The following is a 24,693-nucleotide window of genomic DNA, read 5'->3' as shown; positions in this document are numbered from 1 at the left end:
CCTCATTCACCCATTTACACCCACTCAAACAAGCACTTCTAAACACAAGTGCAATCTAATCTACATTCACACACATTCACACTCCGATGAACGCATCGGAAGGCAACTTAGAGTTAGTATCTTGCCCAAGGATACTTGACATGCAGACTGGGGAAGCCAAGGATCGACCCACCAGAATTTCCAATCGGTAGCTGATCTGCTTTACCACCTGAGCCACAGCCACCCAAGTGACTGTTCACCCATATCTCTGTGACATCAACTTTGAGGTCAAACTGCCTACAACACGCTTTAGATTTGATGGGTGCATCATCCTCTTCAAAGGCTGCCTCCAAAGCAGCAGCCTCAGCCAAGGCCGCTTCCTTTCCTTTACCTTGTTGTAGTGCTTCTAACTGTTCCTCTCTTTGTATTTTGGTGTCTATTGTTTTCTCAGAGAAAGCCACCTTTGCGTGTGCTGCTTTAACTTTAACTCCTTTTGCTAAACCTTTTTATGCCTTTTGAGCTACCGGAGGATGTTGAGGATCGTGAAAGAACATGGAAACATAGATCAAAGGTTAAGAGATCAGAGTCTTTAATAGGGATGGGTATCGAAAACCGGTTCTTGTTGAGAACCGGTTCCCACTGTTTCAATTCCTTGGAATTGTTTGCCATTTTTGCAAACGATTCCCTTATTGGGGCGACCATGGCTCAGGAGGTTGGGAAGCGTATCTGTAACCGGAAGGTCGCCGGTTCGATCCCCGGTCTCTCTGTCCTGGTCGTTGTGTCCTTGGGCAAGACACTTCACCTACCGCCTACTGGTGTTAGCCAGAGGGGCCGATGGTGCAATATGGCAGCCTCACTTCTGTCAGTCTGCCCCAGGGCAGAAGTTCTAACCTAATCGACCTTAGTGTTCCCATTTTTTAAAAAGAATCGATAAAGAATCAGATCGTTAAACAGAATCAAAAATGGAATCGGAATCGTGAAAATCTTATCAATACCCATCCCTAGTCTTTAACTGTCCTGGCTTCCCTCTTTGTATCTGAAGCAGTTTATCCCGTTAACTAAACAATCAAGTATTTTCACAAAGACTCTTGGACCAAGAAGGTTGCAATGAGTTCACTGAGTCTTAACTTACATAAACTTAACTAAAGAAAATACAATATCTATCAAATACACGTGTACTATATGTGTGCACAATATGCATGTGTGCACAATATGCATGTTTGCACATGTTTAAGAGTACCTTGTACTCCACTATTGTCACAAAAAATTATCTACCCGACAGACCCATTTTCATATTAGCAGAAAAAGCAGAATTTCTTACAGTATGCAGACGTATTGTACATTTCCCCAAACATGTGAGACACATCAAAACTTATGGATATGATCTTTGATAGTTTCCTAATATAGAAAGAAATGTCCTTTCATGATGCATCATTAGCAGCTTCTGCTCTCTCCCCTCTAGCCTGAAAAATGAGAGCTCTATAAATATATTTCTTGAAACATGACATACAGAGGCCATGACATGAGTATTTTGAATTGGAGTCATACCTGGGGTGTGACTGATGATGTTTCACCAGTCCATAAAAACACAAATACACACATGTACACATACTGGAAAACTGACACCTGTTGTGGTAGCCATTACGTCCCTCTACCAGTCTCAAGTCTTGTCAGGTGCAGGATGACTTTGAACACTTATGCTGCCAGTAGAGCCTTGAGCTATTTTTGGTTCAGACTCTATTATTGCAGCAGGGTTGGGATGGTCCCTGCTTTGCCAAATAGAATTCAGGAGACCACAGGTAGAATCCTCCAGGGCCTCAACCAGCACCTGGTTGAAGTGCCTGACCCCAGATGGAGGCTTTTCATATATGTGACACATTCTTTGACAATAAAGAACACAAGGACACACTAGTAAGACTCAGAAGTCCTCCAAATGACCTTTGTACTCTTGACCATTCCCCAGGTTTGGCCAGCCAGCTTCCACCAATCAGCCCAGTAGGGCAGTTGTTGACTAGGTTCTCTTCTCCAACCAAACTGTGGCTGTGGGATTGATCCCTTTTCTGCTTTCTCGGGGAAGCATATGTACCAAGGCCACCAAGTGTAGCAAAAGACATCATGTTGAGAGGCGGTTCACTCAGGAGAGTTCTCAGGTGGTTGAGCAGATCTGGTCTCAGATTGATGTCGGCCTCTTTGCGTGTGATTTGGGTGGACCTGTTCCATCTTTTTTTGAGCTTGGGCTCACTCAACCAAAGGCACGAACACCTTGTAGCTATACAATGCTACCTGCTATTCGCTATAGTTACCTGTGGCATATGCCATTACATCTGGAAATGTAATATCTGGAAAATCTTGAGATACAGTCTCAAGTCTCAAGCTGTGCTCTGAGACACATTGTAATCAAACTACCTGTGGTTTAATGCCAGCACCAGTGCTTTATAGGTAAGCTGTGGGGCGTGACTGGGTAGGCCACCGTGTGTTAAAAAGGTATCCATATGCCCTGACTAGCAGTGGGATCATCAGTTGCATTCTTATGAAATTAAGAGTTAATCTCTTCACTCAAAGAAACAAGGTTACAATGTAACTTTATCCACATGGCACTAGTTATAAGTTGAAGGTGTTGTAACAAGGTTACAATGTAACTTTATCCACATGGCACTAGTTATAAGTTGAAGGTGTTGTATGGTGTAAAACCTAAAGTAACATGATAAAAGGTAACAAAGTATCTAATAAACTCTGTCTACTAGTGTCCTAACACAGAAACAAACGTGGAAACATACAGCAGGTCTGCCCAAAGCAGTTGGGCCATTGAAGGTTCAAAATACCATTGGTCGAACAAACTGGTCCAAAATGTGCACCACCTGAATGGGAAATGACAAGAAGACCCTTGGTCATAAATAACATTCAACCGTCATATAACCGAAGATCTGTATGAAAACGTTTGTTCTACAAAATATAAATTGTATTTCCCCATATCACCATCAGATTCCATATTTAGGAGTAGCTGTGAGATGGTTTCAAAGTCCACCAATGAAAAACTCAAACAAGGCATTGCTGTTCGTTTCCATGGCGAGGAGGGTATGGTGAGTTGTCTGCAGTTCAGCTGTTAACAGTATAAACAGTAGTATTGTAGTTTGTATTAAAGACGCAGAGTACTGTGTGTGTGTGTTTCAGGGCCAAGGTGTAGTTCGGGAGTGGTTTGACATTCTATCCAATGAGATCATCAACCCAGACTACGCGCTGTTCACTCAGTCAGCTGATGGTATGTGACATTTTTCCTTTAAATCAGTTCAGGTGTACAGAGTGATCCACAGAATGAGCTCATGCCATGTTTGTGTGACCACTGCTTGCTATTAAGATCATTTTGTACTGACGTGTTTAGTCGCACTAGCATGGCTCCCCAATCCTAGCTCAATGACGGCTGCCTCTGTAGAATCATAATTTACAAATTTGTGAGAGGAAAATGCACGACTGCTTCCCAAGTTAATCTACAAAATGCATTAAGTCATGAAAGTCATGTTGTGCAAGAGCACTGTGTTAAAGAGAGAGGAGAGAATAAATGCCAGAGAGATCAGATTAGATAAGAAGAACTTGTACCTGAAGTCAGACGTGTAGAGGGTGAAGAGGAAGGGTGATAGGACCGTCCCCTGCGGCGCCCCCGTGCTGCTCAGGAGTGGCAGCCCTTCAGCCGAACATGCTATGGTCGACTTGTTAAATAGTCCGTGATCCAACCTACCAGTGGGGCATCCACCTGGGTTTCTGTGAGCTTATTCCCCAGCAGTGATGGTCTGATCATGTTAAACGCACTAGAGAAGTCAAAGAACATGACCCTCACAGTGCTCCCAACAATGTCCAGGTGAGAATAAGCCTGGTCCAGCAGGTAGATGGTGGGATCCTCCACACCGATACGGGTTGATAAGCAAACTGCAGGGAGTCCAGCCAGGCTCCACCAGCAGACGCAGGTGTCTCAGGATGAGTCACTCTAAGACGCTGAAACAAACAAAGTGTACTTACACACACACACCTGTTTATCACAAATTGTGTCTATGATCCACAGGTACAACGTTTCAACCCAACAGCAACTCATCAGTGAACCCCGACCATCTGAACTACTTTCGATTCGCAGGTCAGATTCTGGGTCTCGCTCTGTACCACCGGCAGCTGGTCAACATCTACTTCACACGCTCGTTCTACAAACACATACTCGGTAAGAAGCTTTGGTTGCTAATACCTGATGTTACCTACCTTTAAGTAATAAACACATTTACTTTTGCACCAAACACCAGACTGATGAGAAAGTCCCTTCAATGTTTCTCCAGGATCTGTGGAAAAATTAGACTGTAAGTGATAATATCCAGAAACAGTTTAATGTCCCTTTAATTTAATGTATTGACAAAAATATTAGCTCATCTGCCTTAACATGCATATGAACCTGAGTGGCATCCCATTTGTAATCCATAGGATTTCACATACAGTCGGTTCACTCTTTGCACTTATAACAGCTTCAACTCTCGGGAAGGCTTTCCATGAGGTTTATGGGAATTTTTGATCCAGAAGCATATTTGTAAGGTCACACACAGATGTTAGACGAGCAGGCCTGGCTCACAGTCTCCGACGTATCCCAAAGCTGTTCTGTCGGGTCGAGGTCAGGACTCTGTGGATTGGCCTGTGTAGACCAGTCAAGTTATTCCACACCAAACTCGCGTATCCTTACATATATACCTGTGCATCCTTTGATAGGAAGAATGTGTTGAGGCGATCTGTCTTCCTGAGCAGAGATATGTTAGAAGCTGAGATTGCCTTGCCGCCCTGGGTTTGGTCAACTGGAGCTCACCCATCTCTTGGATCTCCAGCTTGTGACCCAGCACCCCTGGGTCAGAAGCTTGCTCTTAAAATGGGTTGAACAGAAGTGCCTCGTTTCTTTCATGCCAACTGGGAGTGCTGGTAGAAGCTTCTTTGCTGGTGGAAGGCTCTTGCCACCACACAGGTTGTGTTTTCCTCTTTAAATATCTTAGGCCGCTGGCCATGGGATAACTAGCTCAGCAACCAGGTATTCAACTTCAGACAAGTTGGTGTCTACTGGGGGTGCAACTTCTGCCCCATTTGGTGATCTGCACTGCCCTGCAGGGAACGTGGAGTCCTCCTCCATGTTCCCTAGGTTGATGAGGTTGGAGTTGGCATCACTCTCTGTGTCCTTGCCACCCAGCTCAGCCATGTTTTGATCCAGGAGGACCTCAAATGTTAGAAGAGTGGGGGGGATCTTTCTCAATCATGTCTTCCCAGCTCGTGGTGGCTCGTAGATGACGCGTATCACTTGCAGCAGTAGCAGTTAGTCCCTGCTACTCTCAACCTCCATTCCAAGACCTTCTCTGGCATCTCAGCACAGTGGGGGCAGCCTTGAGGCTCCGCCAGAGAAGCCTGTTTAGTGCCATTACAAATGTACACAGGTGAGTGTCCCTGCTCTAAATGGGGGCACCACATAATGGACGGGTGGGATGACGCCTCTTTGGCCTTCAGTTCTGACCAGCGTGGGTAGGAGCTGTAGTCATGGTAACAGAAAGGGGTGAAACTAAGCTACACCAGGGTTGCTTGTTTGTAGCAAGCACTAGCAGCTGGGGTTAGGGCCGAGCTAGTTGCTGTGAGAATCAACATGTCATGACACGTTAGCTGAGTTCTACTAGCCAGCTCAGAAGAGACGTAAGATTTGCACATACGTGGTACGGATCGGGTTTCCGGTACGGATCGGGTTTCCGGTACGGATCGGGTTTCCGGTACGGATCGGGTTTCCGGTACGGATCGGGTAGTGACAAATCTAATGCTAGCCAAACCCTAGAATCGACTAACCATCTAATGTGGTGTGACACTAGCATGGTTTGTGGCCTACTAACAAGCTGATGCTAGCTAGACACTAAAAAGGCTTGCCATAATGCATTAGCCCAACACAAACGTTGGGTATGCTGCTAACTAAAACCAGGAAACTGCTGGAACAGCTTTCGATGTGATTGCTGTTCTACAGAATGTAACTATCAGTTCATTTCTTTTGAGGACGTATTAAGCACAGTCCAGCTAACACGTCTGGTTGGCCATGCTAGAATGATGGGGCGGAGCCCTGACCACATCTCGACAGATCTGTCATGGACACACGATGTCACTGGAGCTGATCATGCCAAGGTCATTCCTATAGTGAAACATCGGGCAAAAGAACCAGTGCAAGGCCATGGGCAGACAAGGCACACTGATTCGTGTGGGGAGTGATGCCTGTAGGCTCCGATCCAACAAATAAGGTACTGTTAGGTGTCAGAATACACAGTGAATCACTTTGTGTTGCACATGGGGCTGCATGGCTGCAGACCAGTCAGGGTTGTTCCTGCTGAGCCGTGTCTCCTGCTAAAAATGCTAATAATGGCCACATGAGCATCATAACTGGAGCAATGGAAGAAAGTGGCTTAATCCGATGAATCGTGTTTTCTTTTACGTCGCCCACCTGAGGGAACATCTGGTGTCAGAATGCACTATGGGAAAACGGCAAGCCAGCAGAGGCAGCGTGATGCCTCAGGCGATGTACCGTCTACACAACCACTGGTGCAGACCATGCACACCCTGATTGTTGGGCCCTCTTTCAGCAGGATGAGGAGCACAATGAGGATGAGGTGTTTGCATGGCGTCCAAATTCCCCATATTTTATAGTGTAATATGACTTTTTTTAAATGTCAGATTATATTACCTCCTTGGATCCAGTGTTTTTGTTTCTAGTGTTACGTTGTGTCGTGACGTCTTGTGCGTTTCACAGGGATCCCTGTGAATTACCAGGACGTGTCATCTATCGATCCAGAGTATGCTAAGAATCTGCAGTGGATCTTGGACAATGACATCAGCGATCTGGGCCTGGAGCTCACCTTCTCAGTAGAGACTGATGTGTTCGGCGCGATGGAGGAAGTGCCACTAAAACCTGGAGGGACCAGCATCCTGGTCACCCAGGACAACAAGGTCAGTCACCACAAATACAGTCTGACGTGTCGCAGTGTCAGTGGAACTCAGGAACTTGTTTGGTTGGTGAAGGGATGAAGTGTAACACTGTCTGTCAGCTATATGTGCCTCAGTGTTTCCTGTTGCCTAAAGCAGAGTGCTAAAATGACATGTATGTATAAACTCTGTCTTTTCTGTCAGTCGGCATCTCTTCAGGTTTGGTGTCTTTGTGTGCCTCTTCTGTTAGGCCGAGTACGTGCAGCTCGTGACAGAGCTGAGGATGACTCGAGCCATCCAGCCTCAGATAAATGCATTCCTGCAGGGATTCCACACCTTCATCCCCGCCTCGCTCATTCAGCTCTTTGACGAATATGAACTGGTTAGTCCTCCTCCTCAAGTTTCTCTATTAGTTTTATCCTTGTTCTTTCCTTACTGGCTCCACATTCAGACCTCAACACCACGAGGTTTTAGGCTGCTTGGTTTAACAGCATTAAATCCACCATCCAGCTGGAGCCTTCCTGTGTGGAGGTACACTTTTTGATCTTTGGGTTTGGTAAAATGGCCATAGTCACACTGCAGTGTGTGAGTATTAGCGCTGCCACAAACAATTATTTTGATAGTCGACTAATCAGATCATCATCCATTGTACGTAAAACGTACAGCTTATTGCACCAGCAGCATCTGCTCTTATATAACTATCATTAGCTTACAGCTTTAAGTGTTTAAGGTATGTGCTAACTAAAAATAAAGACAAGATGATAGTTTATTACATTTTAATGAAATTTGCAGATTGTTTCGGTGAAGTTTAATAAACTCCTTGCTATCTAAAATATAACAGGACACCGGAGTAAATTCTCGAGCATCTCACACTTCTGATAATCAGCTGTCTGCTTGACGTTTATTCAGCTGTGTAAAAACTATAACTTTAATCTCAGCCAAACCGATTTACTCAGGAACAAATAAAATACTGAAAAAAGCCAAACAATAACATTTTTAAGTTATCTAAGTGACTTATATATCATGTTTAACCTGAGTAGCGAAAGACGGCGGTGGGTTTGAAAGCGATTAGCCGGGAGTCCGGTGTTCTCACGGCTCTAGTGAGCCTAGCCCCCGGCTAGCTATCGAGCTAGTGGCTAACAGACGTCTCCGAAAACGTCGGAGCGCTTTTGAAAATATGTGGTGTCTTGATAAACTGAGCAGATATTTGAGGTTTACACAGCTACATTCTCGCCTGAAAATATGTTAAATGTTTATTTTGTGACCCAGAAAGAATAATAAGAGTAATATTAAAACTAACTAGCTGCCGCCATTGTTGTAAACTGAGCTGGGCTGCGCTATGAATTCTGGGACACAGCTTCTTCTTCTTCGGGGTTTAACGGCAGCTGGCATCCTTGTACATGCAGTGCTGCCATCTTCTGTTTCAGTCCGTTATTACACTCTTAAATCCTGCTACTTATTCCTGCGTCTTTTGTGATCTTACAAAGCTTCAAACGACGCGTCGACTAGTAAATCAGTCGTCGACGATTTTGATAGTCGACTAATCGTAGCAGCCGTAGTGAGCATGTGTGAGTGTATTGCTCAACCAACCATTGAACTGTGGGAGGAGCTCTGTGCTTTCCCGTTGTTTGTCTCAGTATCTTTTCTTTTCTCTCTGTGTGCACGTCGCTGCATCGCTGCGTGTACGTGCACACATACAGGAGCTCCTACTATCAGGGATGCCCGAGATTGATGTGCAGGACTGGTGTAGGAACACTGAGTACACCAGTGGATATGACACTCAGGAGCCAGTCATCCAGGTGGGCCCCTCTGCTACCACACAAGAACCAAATCCTTGAACACAAGACCTGAGTCAATTGTCGTCATTGTCAGTAATATGAGGATGTCCTTTAGCTGCCAGCTAATGAGCTTTCCTCCCCACTAGTGGTTCTGGGACGTGGTGACGGGCCTGACCCAGGAGGAGAGGGTTCTCCTGCTTCAGTTTGTCACGGGAAGGTTTGTCAGCTTGATTCCTTCTACGTTTTTTTTAATATAGAAACATGTAAATGCCTTTTAAAGTGAATGGTGCTAATATGATCCTCGTCCAGTTCCAGGGTTCCTCATGGAGGATTCGCCTACCTGATGGGTGGGAGCGGTTTACAGAAATTCACTATTGCTGCAGTCCCGTACACCTCCAACCTGCTGCCTACCTCGAGTACCTGGTAATTAGAAACATCTCTTTTTCCCGTCCTGCTATCATTTTCCAATAGAGAGAAATTACATATAAATATAGTAAATACAGGGAAAAAGTACATCAAATCATTTCTTTCTTAGAAAGTTTCAAACCAAGCATACAGGTGATTAATAAAGCTGCAGTTGTGTTGGTAAAGAGCTGTTCCCCTGCTGTGTTGGTCACGGCGCCTTTACCTCCTCCACAGTATCAACATGCTGAAACTTCCAGAATACCCAAGCAAGGAGGTCCTGAGGGACCGCCTGCTGGTGGCTCTGCACTGTGGGAGCTACGGCTACACCATGGCCTGAGCTGAAGCGTCTGCAGCCTCCTCCACAGACGACCCTTTTGCAGTCAGCTGCTTCTTTTGCTGGATAAACAGGAAAATCCTTAAACGGATCCAGATCTCCCTTCACGCCTGTGCCAGGATTTCATTTTCAGCTTTCATTGGAGACCCAGCAGAGACTGACAGGAATGCAGAGGGAGAAGCGCCTCCTCATCCCACTGAGCTAAACCAGCACCCCGAGTTTCATTTTTAGGTGATTTATGCAAATCATGTATTTAAATGGACGTTTTTCATGCAGATATTTATTTAGGATTAAAACGTTATTTAGAAGATATTTTCTACTGGAAACACACATTTTGTGTTGAGATTATATATCAAAGTGCATCACAAACATTATCACATGAACGGTACAATATATGGATCACATTTTGTTTTTGTGTCTCAGGCCTTCATCGTTTACTCGTTCTTCTCTGGGCCAGTGTTGTGTAACTGTTTGATACCTGGGACAATAACAGTGAACGCTTTTTGATACCTTTGATTTTATAATTAAATGACCAAAAATAGTCGTAATCGTTTGATTTCTTAGATGACTCAATAATCCAACACAGCAGCCAACTGCACAAAGTATCAGAAACACAACCTGAGCAACGAAACATAAAGTTTGAAACATGGAACGAGTCTGTAAACATGCAGACTTCAGGTGTGAACGTCTGACTCCAGGTCCTCTTACAGGCTCCTCCTCCTTTCACAGATGTGTCCTACGTTGTCATGGCAACGCTAAAACTGTAATCAATGAGATTTTGTCATGTAAACCTTCTTTTAGGCTCCTCCCTGAAAGCTGAAACCAAAGTCAGCTGGATGAAACGTTTCTCCCGCTGATGATGATGATGATGATGATGATGATGATGAACAGGATCCATGTTTTGAAAGCAGGACTCTTTTTCAGTTTGTTATTGAGACAACACTGCGATGGGCATCGTGCCATTAATGTCTCAGCTCGCTGTATTTTTCCTGTTTGTAAAGGGAGCGTATAAATAATGTAGAGATCATTTAATCTGTCATATTTTTCAATTCCACGCCTGAAATGTGTTTTTATACAGATACTGGTGATACTGGTGTGTGTTGATATTTTTGCTGATATTTGTCTTTGAGATTTTATCTAATAACACTCGGACATGCTGCTGTTAAGCAGCAGAGGCAAACATTTGTACTTTTTATTTTTAAAGGGGCGGGGTTACCTGCAGGTTGTTTGCCTGGACAGGTGTAAATGTCCACGACATGAGCTCTGCACTGTCATCAGTTTAGACCAACAGCTCCTGTTTAAATCATAAACATGTTCGTGTTAGCAGCTCCTCTACCAGGACCTGCACCGTCACATTAGCGCCGCCTACTGGAGCTCGAGAGGTAGGACATATCAACCATTAGCATTTTTTTAAATAGGTGACTGGTTTTATTTTTTAAAGCCAAGAACCAATAGAAGCTGGTTTTTAATCATAAATTAAGATAAATATACATCATGCTGAGGATAAGTACAAATATTTCTGCAGGATTGAAGCTTCCAAACATCAGCTGATAGCAGAAAAAATATTAAGATCATTGAAATAAAGCTACTGCTTAATGCAACAAGAGCACGAGCTCTTTGACGAGAAGTTTGCATTTTATTGATGAAGACTTACTGTCACTGATGATTAGTCCTGTTGGTCTGTTGTGTCTCAGGCCAGCTGTTTACAGCCAGTGTCTTTATAAATTAAAATAACCTTTATGTGCATGTGGTCGTTTTAGTCACCAAACAGTCGCCTCAAGAAACAACACTTTTAAGTTAAGAGCCAACAATCAAACGTTTGTCTGAGACATTTACCTGTTGGATGAGTGAGTTCAACAGCAACTTTCTACTGTTCAGATTGTGCTTCCCAACAGTGACTGTTCAAAGGAAACTGATACTTCATTGGTTTTTATTCTTTTACTTAACCAAATGGAATCAGGTTGTTTTTTAACTCTTATTTTTGTCCTCAGGCTGAAGAACCTGTTCAGGTGTTCATAAAGACAGACTTGCGATTCTTCTAGCAACACGACACAAGCTCGCACAGGAAACGTCTGCATTCAGACGTCCAATAAAAACATCGTTTCAGTTTGATTCATTTTTATTTATTGAGCTGAATCCAGACAAAAACATGTTTAACCAACGAGCAGCTTCTGTCATCATTCATGTCTCTGCTGCCAACCAGGGGATAACATTTGTTTTTACTCAAAGTCAGTGGATCATTCACTGTGAACGTTTTTTAATAAAAGACGTCCTCACAAAACAGTCCAATAAAATCCCGGCTTTTAAACGATGATAAACCTTCAACTGTGTCCAGGTTTGGTTCAGTAACGGTGCCGTGATGGGACACGTGAAGGCTGAACTCAGGCCCGCCGATGCAGAGAGATGATTAAATGCTCATTCGTGGCAACATGTACGACTTAAATAAACCCTGGGAAGAGGTGCTGTAGGAGGAGAACGACGCCCACCACCAGCACGCCACAGAAGAACAACACCAGCCAAACAGGGAAGTATCCTGGAGAGAACACAGGAAATGAGGCTCTGAGATTATAAGACATATTTAATAAATGATGATGCAGGACTTACTTCTTCTGGCAACACGGTGTAGTTGGCAGCGACTGTCCACAGCGACGCTCAGCAGGGCCGTTTCATTGCTCCCCTTGATGTTCTTGCCTTTCACGGAGTGAGGCAGGAAGGCCAGGTCTGTCACCACGATGCCGTGTGATTCATGTACATAATACAGCCTCTGCATACAAACACCACGTTATAAGTTAAAAACATGGCTGCTTGTTGGATTCATGCATCTGTAAGTGCAGCGTGTCACCTGCAGGGAGAACGCGATGTAGATCGCTACGGATCCCGTCACCGTTCCAAGGCCAAGAAACGTTCCAGAGTCACTACGAGGAAGAAAGCAAACAGCTTCAAGTCCCACTTCCCTTTCCAAACTAAATATGCTACACAAACGTGCTTTCAGAGAAACACTCATCAGTTTGGTGAAAGATGAGCTTAGCTAATGGTTGCTGACTGAAGACCTGACTGTAGCATTGTTGTGGTCGCCGTCTTAGTTCAGAGATGAAAATGAGTAAAGGGGACGTCTAAAAGACAGCTGAGGCTAGAGCAGTGCAGTGATGGAGCCTCCACACTATCCAAATGTAAACATCTATAGGACGTGTTGTCTGAAGGTTCTCAGCTCCAGGTCATCGTGGTCGAAGGAGCTTGGAAAGAAAAGCGTCTGGACTTCTTTAAGTTGCTTGAGAGGTGAAACGTCTTCAAGCAACTTAAAGAAGTCCAGACACTTTTCTTTCCAAGCTCCTTAGACTATAGGACGTGTTCGAACAAGAGTCACCATCACATAAACCAACAGAGCCAGCATCCTTGTTGCCTGAACCCACAGGTACCGTGTCCATCCCCCAACCAGAGGTTAGTAAATATGTAGAATATTAAGATCCCAAAAGGTTGGCCTATAATTAGCTAAGACTGCTGGGTCTAGAGATGCTTTTTGAGTAATAGCTTAATTATTGCCATCCTAAATGTACATGCATACATAATTAATTTATTAACCTTTATTTAACCAGGAAGATCCCATTGAGATTAAAAACCTATTTTTCAAGGGAGACCTGACCAAGACAGGCAGCAGCAACAACACACATGCAACAATAAGTGAAAGAATACAAATAAAATAAAATAAAATTCAAATATAAATAAAAAAATCAGTTAAAATGACAATCAATCTAACTGAAACAGTTGCATGTTATGGACTTGGCCTCAAGGATTCGTAGTTTAGATTTAAAAGCACTTAATGAAATGAATTCAGTCATTTTCCCGTCGTTGTGCAGTTTGTTCCAAGCCGACGGTGCTAAATGGACAAAAGCTCTTTTACCAAGTTCAGTTCGGGCAAATGGAGCAGAAAGCAACAAATAACCATGCGGACGAAGAGAATACAACTCATAAATGCTCGTTAATAAAGAGTGATTACATTTAAGATGGAAGAATGAGCTAATGGCAGGATGTCGTTGAGCAGCCTTGTAGGAACGAGGTAAATGAACATGAAGGTTAAAAGTTCTGCAAGTAAACTCAGAAAATCAGAGACAAAGAGTCTAAATAATAAATATCAGTAGCTGCATACAGTAAGAAGTCTAATGGTTACGACGTTATTGATGAAGTCGTTACTATTCAAGGTTAAAAAGGAACAGTCAGCAGAGCCTCGACATGGATACAGTGCTGGAAGAAGCTGGAGCTACTCTCATCTTCACGCTCTCTGCAGGCTAAATGAAAATGCTCTAAATTAGTGAGAAGACATTTCCTCTCCAGCTTACTGATTATTTACTCGTGCATTTGTGAGTTAGAGCCAGGACTTGTTCAGAGGAGCGACAGTCTTCAGAGTCGCAGCAGTGAGGACGTAACAACATTAAAGCAGATAATCAGCCTCTGTGGGAGTAGAGCTTAGGTCGCACTAAATCTGATTGTCTGAAATCAGAAACACCATGTGACGGCTTTTGATAGCACATCTCAACAAACACAGCAGCCCATCTGCATGTCAGCATTTCTGAAGCGGTTACCTGACAGCCAGACTGGAGATGACCTCGGCGCCGCAGGGAGCCGTCAGCATGGCCAATAAGCTCCTGCCGTCCCACTTGGTGAGGTAGCACGGGGGAGGTTTTCTGTCTCGTTTATGGGGGATCTGCACGGTGTAAAGTCTCAGGGCATCTTTCTGGTCTTCAACCTTTCCAAACCTGAAACAGGCGAACAGACAATCATGCAGTCGTTGTTACTGACAGACGTCTGCACAGCGCACCGCAGAAATTCACATCACTTCACTTGTTCCACATTTTTTCATCTCTCAGTCTTATGGATGGATTCATTTATTTTACACTTTCAAACTAAACTCCACAAAATGAAAAAGTTTGCTTGAAGCTTTGCAAGTTGATTAAATAAATGAACACTGGTACATAAGCACAGCCTGCTCAGTACTTTGCTGTGCAGCACCTCTGGCTAAATCTACAAGCCTGACACACGCAGTGAAGCTCCGACAGGTTAGATGGGGAGCAGCAGCGCACAGCGTTTCAGATCTCAATGTAACAAGTAGTGTAACAAATTACTTTCTCTATCATTGTGAGATATCGTGTTAATGTTGTGGAACAAGGCTGTAACAACACGTGGAACAAGTGAAGCGTGAAAGCTTTCTGGTGCACCGTACTGTATGAAACACTAAGATGCTCTTTGATTAGATTTGGTTTTACCTGCAAGCCAAATATCGATAGGTCTTCTCATCTATGTGAGACACGGTTTCGTGCCATTTAAGACTCATAGACAACTGGTTGCCGCTCCATACGCTGCAGGCAAAGTCCCGACCGACAGTCACCAGATGCTATATGACAACAGACAGAAGGTTACTGATGGACCATCTACACTAACTGGCTGCTTAGTTACACCATGCTGAGCCTGAAGCCCTTCATGCATCCACAGCTGCCTTAATTCTTCATGGCACAGACTCAACAAGGTGCTTGAAACATCTACATTGTCATCACAGCACACAGATGCTGTGTATCTGTCAGCTGCACATCCATGAGGCAAAAATGGGACTGACGTTTGTAGAACTCTAGTGACTAAGGAGGTCATGAGGTCACGAGGCCATGCCTGTGACTGGAAAGTCTGGTTTGTGATCGCTGGCTTTTCCAGTTGGCTTATTAAAGTATCACTTTAAAGTGTTACTGTGTGTGTGTGTGTTAGACAAAAAGCACTCAGATGTAGAAAACGTTACTTTCAAATTAGATGATTTTTCAGAGTTCTGTTGTCCGATTTTGGTAACAGCAATTGTAGAAATGTAGACCGTCTACTCAAACGTTCAACCATACAGTGAGCTGCCTTCATCAGATATTTTCTCTTTTTCTCTAATGACAGATCGTTGAGCAGGAAAATCCCAGTAAATCAGCAATTTCTATTTTCAAGTCCTGACATCAACAGCCACGCTCAAAATCACATTTCTTTAGCAGCTCATCTTAACCAAAGACCTCAATTTGCTGAGCAGCTACCTGAACGCTACAAAGGTTCATTATCTTATTAATAATTTTACTTCTTTGCTTTTATTTAATAAAAAAAAGCAGTCTGGTAAAGCCAGAACAGCTTACTACTCATCACTGATTGAAGAAAATAAGAACAACCCCAGGTTTCTCTTCAGCACTGTAGCCAGGCTGACAAAAAGTCAGAGCTCTTTTGAGCCAACCATCCCTTTAACGTTAACTAGTGATGACTTCATGAACTTCTTCACAAATAAAATTTTTATCATTAGAGAAAAAATTACCAATAATCATCCCACAGATGTAATATTATCTACAGCTGTTCTTAGTACCATTGATGTTAAGTTAGACTCTTTTTCTCCAATCGATCTTTCTGAGTTAACTTCAATAATTACTTCCTCCAAACCATCAACGTGTCTTTTAGACCCCATTCCTACAAAACTGCTCAAAGAAGTCCTGCCATTGATTAATTCTTCGATCTTATATATGATCAACCTATCTCTAATAATCGGCTTTGTACCACAGGCCTTCAAGGTGGCTGCAGTTAAACCTTTACTCAAAAAGCATCTCTAGACCCAGCAGTCTTAGCTAATTATAGGCCAATCTCCAACCTTCCTTTATATCAAACATCCTTGGCCTCCAGTAACACTGTGAGGAACCTTGGAGTCATTTTTGACCAGGATATGTCCTTCAACGCACATATTAAACAAATATGTAAGACTGCGTTCTTCCATTTGCGCAACATCTCTAAAATTAGAAATATCCTGTCTCAGAGTGACGCTGAAAAACTAGTTCATGCATTTATTACTTCCAGGCTGGACTACTGCAATTCATTATTATCAGGATGTCCAAAAAACTCCCTGAAAAGCCTTCAGCTAATCCAAAATGCTGCAGCAAGAGTACTGACAGGGACTAGAAAGAGAGAGCAGATTTCTCCTGTTTTGGCTTCCTGTTAAATCCAGAATTCAAAATCCTGCTCCTCACATACAAGGTCTTAAATAATCAGGCCCCATCTTATCTTAATGACCTTGTAGTACCATATCACCCTATTAGAGCACTTCGCTCCCGCTCTGCAGGCCTACTTGTTGTTCCTAGAGTATTTAAAAGTAGAATGGGAGGCAGAGCCTTCAGTTTTCAGGCCCCTCTTCTGTGGAACCAGCTTCCAGTTTGGATTCAGGAGACAGACACTATCTCTACTTTTAAGATTAGGCTTCAAACTTTCCTTTTTGCTAAAGCATATAGTTAGGGCTGGACCAGGTGACCCTGAATCCTCCCTTAGTTATGCTGCAATAGACGTAGGCTGCCGGGGGATTCCCATGATGCATTGAGTTTCTTCTTCACTCACCCTTAGACTCACTCTGCATTCAATTATTAGTCATTATTAATCTCTGGCTCTTTTTTTCCTGTTAAAAAGGAGTTTTTCCTCCTGCTCATCGAGGCTCATGACTGTTGTGGTTTTCTGTGTATTATTGTATTATTGTAGGGTACTTTACATACTTTACAGTGATTTGATACAACTGTTGTTGTGATTTGGTGCTATATAAACAAAACTAAACTGGCGTGCTGCCATGTGATTGGCTGATAAGACATTTGCATTAGTGAGCAGATGAACAGGTTTACCTGATCAAGTAGCTTGTGGTGCAAATCGTGTTATTAAACATTGACACTGACCTTGTTCCCAGGACTTATATCCAAGTCTTCGATCTCTCCTTCATGTGCTTTGAAGTCAAACTTTTTCTTCAGGGAAGGAAACTGAAACAGGACATACCAGGTGAAGACATTTATTCTTCCACTGCAGGACGAATACATATAACATCTCACTCCTCTAAATATTGAGCTCAAAAACAATAAATTATTATTATGGTTTATAGTGAAATCACGTTCTTTCATCACCCCAGTGCTCATGTTTACCTTCAGTAACCACTGTTGCCAACAACAACGAGACGTGCACTACATGATTGCTTTCTGATGACTGATAGATTTCAGCTGCTTTCATGCCGTTCTTCATGTTTTCTGTGTCTTTCTCATTATTAAACATAATTTAGAGCTATGCCTGATTTCTTTGCATGGACGGGCTGTTACCAACATCTGTAGCAACACCTTTAGAAATATATGTACTTAGAAAATTGCAGATGTGATTAATACTTATTTTACCTGCTTACTGAAACATTCCAGTTACAGTTACATTATGAATATGGACATAGTGTCATTTGAGGTTTTCCACATTCAAACTGGATGAAGGTTTTAGGAGTTTCAGCTCCTCAACATGTGTCATCTTCTTTTTAACTGACGAAGGCCATTTCATGGGCAGGTGTGGGCAGTTCCTTCGTTCTGTCATTATCAAGCAGATAAAAGACCCGGAGTTGATTTGAGGAGTCGTGCTTGCATTTGGAAGATTTTGCTGTGAACAGACATCATGTGGTCAAAGGAGCTCTCAGTGCAGGTGAAACAAGCCATCCTTAAACTGCAACAAGATATGAGAGAGGTGGATTCTCAGGGAGGAGATCTCTGTACAACCAATCTACGTTGCAACCCCGGCGTTCTGCAAGCCACATTTTTAGATCCATTCTTGTGGAATTTTCTCATCTAGCAAACAGGCAAAATGTGTGACAGGATAATCCACCTCTTCATCCCCATAATTCAGAGCTCTTCTCTGGGGTAGGGAAGAGTGGAAGGGTCAAAACCTTGAAACTAGAGAGAGGCTTTTCCACGCAGATTTTTAGATCTGTTGTCCATGTACTTGACTGTGCTGTCAATAATCTTCTGAATCTCTGCACCCAAGGTGTCTCTGTCTGTGCCCTCACCTCTGCTAGCACTTTTTGTTAGCTGAGTTCCACAGCAGCACATGCCACCATCCTGGTTCCTGTGAACTTTGTGTCCAAGGTTTTCTGATCTTCTCCTGCTTTTGTTGTCAGGCTGAGTAAGCGTGGTGTGGTGCTCTGATGTGTGATGTTTAGGTTATCGTGCTGAAAATCCGTACAGCACTTGGATAAGATGGTGCTGTAGTCCAACATGAAATGCAGGAAGCCAACAAATTTCTCAGTCTTCATCTCCTGCACCACCCTCAGCCTCGGCTGCATCCTCGGCTTTGACATCACTTCCTTCTGCCATGTTCTCCATATGAACAACAGTGTAATTTTTCCCACAGCCTTCAGTCATCTCCGCCGGCTTGGGAGCCCCCGTGTGCTCTTCAGGCCACTGAAATGTGCCAGCTTCTCATTAGCAGCTCTTATTTCTGTCAGCTCTCTTCGCTTCTTTGGGGAACAGTAGTACATCTTAAAGATGGTTTTCAGTGTATCTTCAAATCTCACCAGGCAGTCACAGCACAGCGAGCTCCAGGTTGTGTGCCACACAGTGGATTGTTATGATGTGGGGGATCCTCTGTTTCCCAGCTACTCCTGTTTCCTCACCATCAACATTTGCACAAACTACTTTCTCCTTCCACGCATCTTCTCTGACACCAGTGGTGTTCGCTGCTTCATCAAAAGCCTCTAAAACACCTGCAGCATTTGCACTCTTGACTGGCTGAAGTTTGATCATGTGTGTCACCATCATCCCTCACATACCTGACATGAACCAGCTCCTGTCCTGTTACACCAGTGTCTGTGCTGCCATCTGCAAGAATGGATACAAACCTGCTTTCTTAATTTCCTTTTCAATCTGGTCTCTTGAAGTTTGTGCTGCTGCTCCAATAAACTCTCTGCATGCACGGTCACTGAGGCGAGTGGAACCAAGATCGAGGCCGTTTGCTTTCTGAAGTTTGCAAAGACGGCTAAATTGTGCCAGTGGTCGTTCACTCTGCAACATCGTACGCTGTTCTCATGCAGCTTCTTCAGGACTTCTTGTTGTGCTCGGTTTATTTTTAGTATGTTTTTTGCAATAATGCATTTCTTGTGATGCAGAGGTTTGTCATGGGTTCTGATGGGGTCTTTCCTAAAATGACTGGTCCCAGTAACAAAGGCGCTTGTTGACTCAGAAATGGAGGGAAACTCACGACACCCAGCAGAACATGATGTTATTTCACTCGTCATGTCCCAGCCACAGAAATTCTTTTGTCCATGAGACCAAAAAAGCTTCACTTTCTTTTTGCCTCGTAGTCTGATTTGGCGTTGTGTTTTCGGCGTTGTGGTCGGCTTTTCACTCACCAGGCAGTACTGCTGCTCTTTATACAGTTTGTGCATCACAAAATGAAAGTGAAAGCAACAAACAAGCGCAAAGTCAAACGTGATTTCAATACGTCACATTTTGACAGATCGATGCTAATGACACAATTACCCAGCTGCATTTGCAAAAGCACTGACATATTCTTCCTTCCTGTGACAGCCGACAGGCAGGGCTGAGATAGATTTCAGTAACCCGACTGAAAAAAGCCCCGGGACGTCGGACTAGCGATTTTGCGAGCCCTGAAATCAATACTTTATTTATTAGTTTATTACTTTTGAGCCCCTGCAGTGACAGGATTGTGTTTTTGAAAGAAAGCAATCGTTTAGTTCCACACACTGCATGAAGGCTGAAAGTGTTCTTCATTGATGCACAGAACCAACATCAGAAGGAAACATCGTCTCTGTCTATGCGGAGCTAACTGTATGTTCAACAGCTGTGGGTGAAATGACTGAGTCTTACCTCCCAGACTCTGACGTGCCCGTCGGTGCCTCCAGTTAGCAGCAGGCTCTGGTCGGGACTGAACCTGACGACTTTCTGAAGCGGATCCTGAGGGTTCAGGTCTGACTGCACCTCAGCTAAAGCGGTCACAGAGATGTGAGTCGTCTCGTCCTTCATATCTGACGTGTTTCCAGATGGTGTAACTCCATCCTGTCCACACTTGTCTCCTTTCCCAGCTCGTAGCCTGGCATTCCCCTGCTGCTTGCTCTTCCCTGCAGCACAGAGGACACTTGTTATTTGAACAGAAGGTGTTCAGACTATAAAACCCTTTTCTTCATGCTCAGTGCTGAAGCTACTGTTTGGGAAATTTTAGCATATTTAGCTTGTAGCAGTATGTAGCAGTATGCCTCACCATCTTTATTAGCATCTTTGCCTTGTTTCTGCGTGCACTGTTTAAACTGCATCAGACAGCAGCTCCCGTCCTGTCCTGCAGCAATCACACCTTTACCTACAGCCATGTTCATGGTAGCACGCGTGTCAGTATCATGGGAGTGAAGGAGACTGGCACTGTGCTGGCATTCCCCAACGAGCTGCAGATCCAGGAAGTGCTGTAAACACAAACATCAGTCTGCTGCTGTTGTACTCTGGATACAAACTCAGTGTACACATGTATCAGGATACTCTCACCAAACACTCACAACAGTGTTTTTGTTACAGTTTGTTTCCAGAAATACAAGAAGAAAAGTGAACAGAAGAAACTGCCGTAGCATGCTGTCTGTGATCCTCCTGGTATCATTATTAAATCACATAAATGAGCCTCATCAGGACAATGACACAGCAACACTACAGCGACTGCACTGGAGCAACAACACCATCTTCAGTACTGACCACAGCGTTCTTTATGCCCGTCTTGGAGGCCCCCCCTCCTCCTGCTATGATCACCAGCCCTGTGTCAGGGTCCACTTTCACCGAGTACAAGGGGAAGGGGGCTCTGTACAAGTCTGGAACCTTCTTCTTCCCCATTGTTCCTCACAAAACTGCCAAGACACCTGTGGAAAACAGAGTGAGTTTATCTGTGACGTCGTCTGTCCTCCCTCTGCTGGAGCTACAGAGCTGTACAGAGCTACATCTTAGTCACGTCTAGTCCAGCAGCTTCAATTTCCAATCAAACAAAATGATCTAATGAACCAAACTACAGCATAAAATAATGACCTTCACTCTGGCTGCCGTTAAGAGGAGCTGCTAGAAACAGGTGTTTGCTGGTGTTGACATGAAATCATATTAACAATCATTCAGGGTCCAACCTTACAACCCTCAGGTTAGTGGCTCATGTACGTGTTTACTGGCTTGTGAAAAAGAAAGCTTTTATTTTCAAATGTTTAAATATTAATGCAATATTTTATATTATTTCACTTTCAAGTTGAAACATGTTCAGAAAGCCGTGAAACCCCATGCCCCCCTTTAGACTCGCCCCTGTCTGCTGCAGGTATCAGATATAAAACTGGAGCTGTGAGTTTTATCATTTCACTGTAAAACAAACAGCAGCTACCAAGTTTGCCCGTCTTCACTCCTGAGTCTAAGGCCGGCTTTTCCCAGTCAAGGTTTTAATGACGATTTCAGGAACAGTGCTGCAGACTCGAGATCTCTGCCTTTGTCTCACATATGCTGCAGCTATTCTTACTTTCAGTCCGCTACGCCGAGCATTTTAGTGGGTAAAAAGATTTAGTGTCGCTTTTGTTTTGTTGCCTCACCAGCACACCTGTTTGCACTTTTATTTGCACCAGAGTTGAAGGTCAGAAGTGAAACCGACTATACGTTTACCATGATCATCAAGAGTTCCCTTAATGTTTTTGAGCAGGTTATATTTCTGCAAAAGACTAACCATTATCAGTTTAAGCTTCTCCAGTGTGCTCTTTCTTCTGGCTGTGTTATTATAACTATTTTCAAGTCATCCAATATAGTGCAAAAAATGCAGGTTTAAACAGGAGCTTGCTAACCTCTGGAAAGTCCTCATAAAGTGTTGTTCTGTGTGTTGCTGCTGGTGAGGGCAGCAGCTGTGTGCCTTCCTGTGTGCAGCTGTGCAACGCTTTGTGTTACCCTGAGGAGGCAAAAACAGCATTTAGACATTAACACAACAGTATGAGAAGAGTGAGGGTTTTATAACACGAGAGCCAACGAGCTGAAAAACATCAGAACAGACAAATCATTACAGGTCAAGCTGAGCGTGAAGCAGAAGCATGTGCACACACATGAATGTTCATTCTGAGTAACTGTGCTGGTTAGAATCTGCACGTTCTCTCTGTGGGGTTTCTCCTGATGCTTCAGCTTCCTCTCACCCCTGGATGATGTTATTATGTAAATACAGCTGTGATCAGCACTGTTTGTCCAGTTTCCCACCTGAGACATTGAGATTTGTTCCTATCATAAACACTACATGCATTAGCCTAATATACACACTGTAGCCCTGCTCTGAAACATGTCATATTTAACACGTGGAGGCTGTTTGTCAGACAAGCTGGCGTCGAGGCTTACTCTGTGTTTGTGATAAATCCCAAACAATCAAGGAGAATATGCAGCATTATTTTCCTCTTAACTCTCACTTCCCTGACAGTGTTAAAGCCCTGACTGGGTTTGTGTGTTTGTGTTTAAGGTGTAAATTACACTTAATATATGTAGTGTTTCACATCCACTTTAAAAGGCCATGAATTTTACGCAGATGAGATGCTTAAAGCTAATTAAATTAAGTACTATATAAAAGCCACTCTAGGCAGCACGGTGGCACGGTGGTTAGCACTGTTGCCGCACAGCAAGAAGGTCCTGAGTTCAATTCCAACATCAGGTCTTTCTGTGTGGACCTGATGTTCTCCCCGTGTTTGCGTGGGTTCCCTCCGGGTACTCCGGCTTCCTCCCACCGTCCAAAGACATGCAGCTTGTGGGGATAGGTTAATTGGATAATCCAAATTGCCACTAGGTGTGAATGTGAGCACGAATGGTTGTCTGTCCCTGTGTGTTGGCCCTGCGACAGACTGGCGACCTGTCCAGGGTGTACCCCGCCTCTCGCCCTATGACAGCTGGGATAGGCTCCAGCGCCCCCCGCGACCCTGAAAAGGATAAGTGGAAGCGAATGGATGGATGGATGGATGGATAAAAGCCACTCTATTCATTGGAATTAAACCTGCATGGCTGATGTCCTCTTCTTTCATGTGTTACTAGTTTCTGCGCTCATTGAGATTCTGGGTTAATGTCTAATCGTGTTTCTTGAAGCAGCTGATGGTGTTTGCTGGCGTGTCGGACTGAGAAAGCTACTGAGTCCCGTATATAAGCTTGAAAAGAAGGTAAATCGGATTTTTGAACACGTTTCGTCCCTTCTCCAAGACGTTTGTTCAGTTTTAAGGGAAATGAAGGAGAGATCAAACGGTCGAAAAGTGCAGTTAGCTTCCTTTCAAGCTCTAAGACTGCTGTAAGCTGGATAGCTGAGAAGCTACACAGCCGGTCTGTCACAGGACTTTGTGGTTTAAAGAGCAGCTGAGGGGTAAGTGACTGAATGAAAAACCATGAGGTTAAAGGAAACGGTGAACCAGAACCACGTTAATGGTGTATTTAAACCGCTACGGTTTGCTAATGTACACCATTCGGCTGTATTTGCCACAGTTAGCACTTTAGCTCTGCCGGCAAGCCGGTCTGTGATTTAAATTTGACACCTACCTGTGCTGAGTCGTCGCTATCCTCGGCTCTTATTTTACCATCGAGGTACGAGCTCAAGCTAATGATTTCATTTTGAACTGTCGCGGAAAGAACTAAACGATAGCTGCAGAAATATCCACGGACACTTCCGCGCACATACACGTCAGCAGCTAACCAGGAGGTAAGCTTTCTTCTTCTTTCTCTTAAAAGAAGGAATGGCGGTTAGCAAACAGCGAACGGTGCATCATCGCCACCGTCTGGTGTCGTGTGTTGACCGGGGCTTGATTCCAAGAAGTAGGTTCAACAAACTGAGTTTAAAAATAAATTCTAAGGTGAACAACTCCGAGCTTCCTGCTCCACAACAGCTGATCGGAGTGAATTCAGCGTGGTTCAATGGGATGACGCGCTGAAGCGCTCAGGGTCACTCTGCGGAGTGTAGGGAAAGAAAGGCATCATCAACAGAGCCCCGAAACTACGATTCAACATAGCAACGGGTAAATAAAGACCAGTGCTGACCATGACAGAAGCGTCTTGTCATCATACAGTGAATAAAATTTGATATAAAATGTATCATTTTATTATAATGCCCATGCTCATCATTTAGATTAAGCTGAATCCTAATTTTACATTTCGTTTTAAATCTAATTATTCAAACGTGACCGCAGTAGATTAAATGTAGGAGGCAGAACATGAAGATCAAATGTGGAGAAAGATCTTATCTCAGCATTTATAGAGCTGTGTGTATGCAGATCAAAATAAGCTGCTGTGAACAGATCCAGATGCCATGAGCTGGGCCAGTCTGAGCATCTGCAGACACGTTCACACAGCTCATCTGTTTATCCTGCACAAAACTGGCCTGGATTTTCATGCAACATTTTAATAACACAAGTTAGTTTGTTTTTCGGGATGTTTCACA

General features: G+C 43.7%; 2 protein-coding genes and 1 pseudogene across 3 annotated transcripts in view; 1 reads left to right on the top strand and 2 right to left on the bottom strand.

Moving 5' to 3' along the window:
* hace1 (HECT domain and ankyrin repeat containing E3 ubiquitin protein ligase 1) overlaps window positions 1-10,636 on the top strand; it is a 42,154-nt gene extending 31,518 nt beyond the window's left edge. Inside the window, exons 16-24 of the mRNA XM_087837145.1 lie at window positions 2,962-3,059; window positions 3,151-3,238; window positions 4,034-4,183; window positions 6,767-6,963; window positions 7,190-7,321; window positions 8,640-8,738; window positions 8,864-8,934; window positions 9,027-9,140; window positions 9,357-10,636. Coding sequence (XP_087693271.1) covers window positions 2,962-3,059; window positions 3,151-3,238; window positions 4,034-4,183; window positions 6,767-6,963; window positions 7,190-7,321; window positions 8,640-8,738; window positions 8,864-8,934; window positions 9,027-9,140; window positions 9,357-9,459 — 1,052 coding nt within the window. The 3' untranslated portion in view covers window positions 9,460-10,636. The remainder of the gene's footprint in view (window positions 1-2,961; window positions 3,060-3,150; window positions 3,239-4,033; window positions 4,184-6,766; window positions 6,964-7,189; window positions 7,322-8,639; window positions 8,739-8,863; window positions 8,935-9,026; window positions 9,141-9,356) is intronic.
* A 927-nt stretch (window positions 10,637-11,563) lies between these two features.
* Window positions 11,564-24,186, bottom strand: preb (prolactin regulatory element binding). 2 transcript variants are annotated; one of them, XM_087837153.1, is made up of 11 exons: window positions 23,799-24,186; window positions 22,091-22,191; window positions 20,982-21,142; window positions 20,506-20,701; window positions 20,115-20,365; window positions 17,163-17,243; window positions 14,715-14,842; window positions 14,034-14,207; window positions 12,299-12,371; window positions 12,061-12,220; window positions 11,564-12,015 (listed from the first exon to the last, which is right to left on the bottom strand). In XM_087837153.1, exons 3-11 carry the CDS (start codon window positions 21,114-21,116, stop codon window positions 11,864-11,866), a joined length of 1,350 nt encoding a protein of 449 aa, XP_087693279.1. In that variant the 5' UTR covers window positions 21,117-21,142; window positions 22,091-22,191; window positions 23,799-24,186; the 3' UTR covers window positions 11,564-11,863. The 2 variants fall into 2 exon arrangements, with proteins under 2 accessions (XP_087693279.1, XP_087693280.1); XM_087837154.1 differs by having other exon boundaries at window positions 11,564-11,989; window positions 23,799-24,185.
* LOC148094760 (zinc finger protein 862-like) lies at window positions 17,517-20,102 on the bottom strand (annotated as a pseudogene).
* Window positions 24,187-24,693: the final 507 nt, after the last annotated feature.

The sequence above is a fragment of the Neolamprologus brichardi genome, unplaced genomic scaffold (assembly GCF_056152115.1).
Source record: "Neolamprologus brichardi isolate AB-2024 unplaced genomic scaffold, ASM5615211v1 NODE_ptg000008l+_length_2720982_cov_1, whole genome shotgun sequence".
NCBI lineage: Eukaryota > Metazoa > Chordata > Actinopteri > Cichliformes > Cichlidae > Neolamprologus > Neolamprologus brichardi.
Note: the sequence above shows the minus strand (reverse complement) of the source record. Positions and strands in the feature narration are given on the sequence as shown.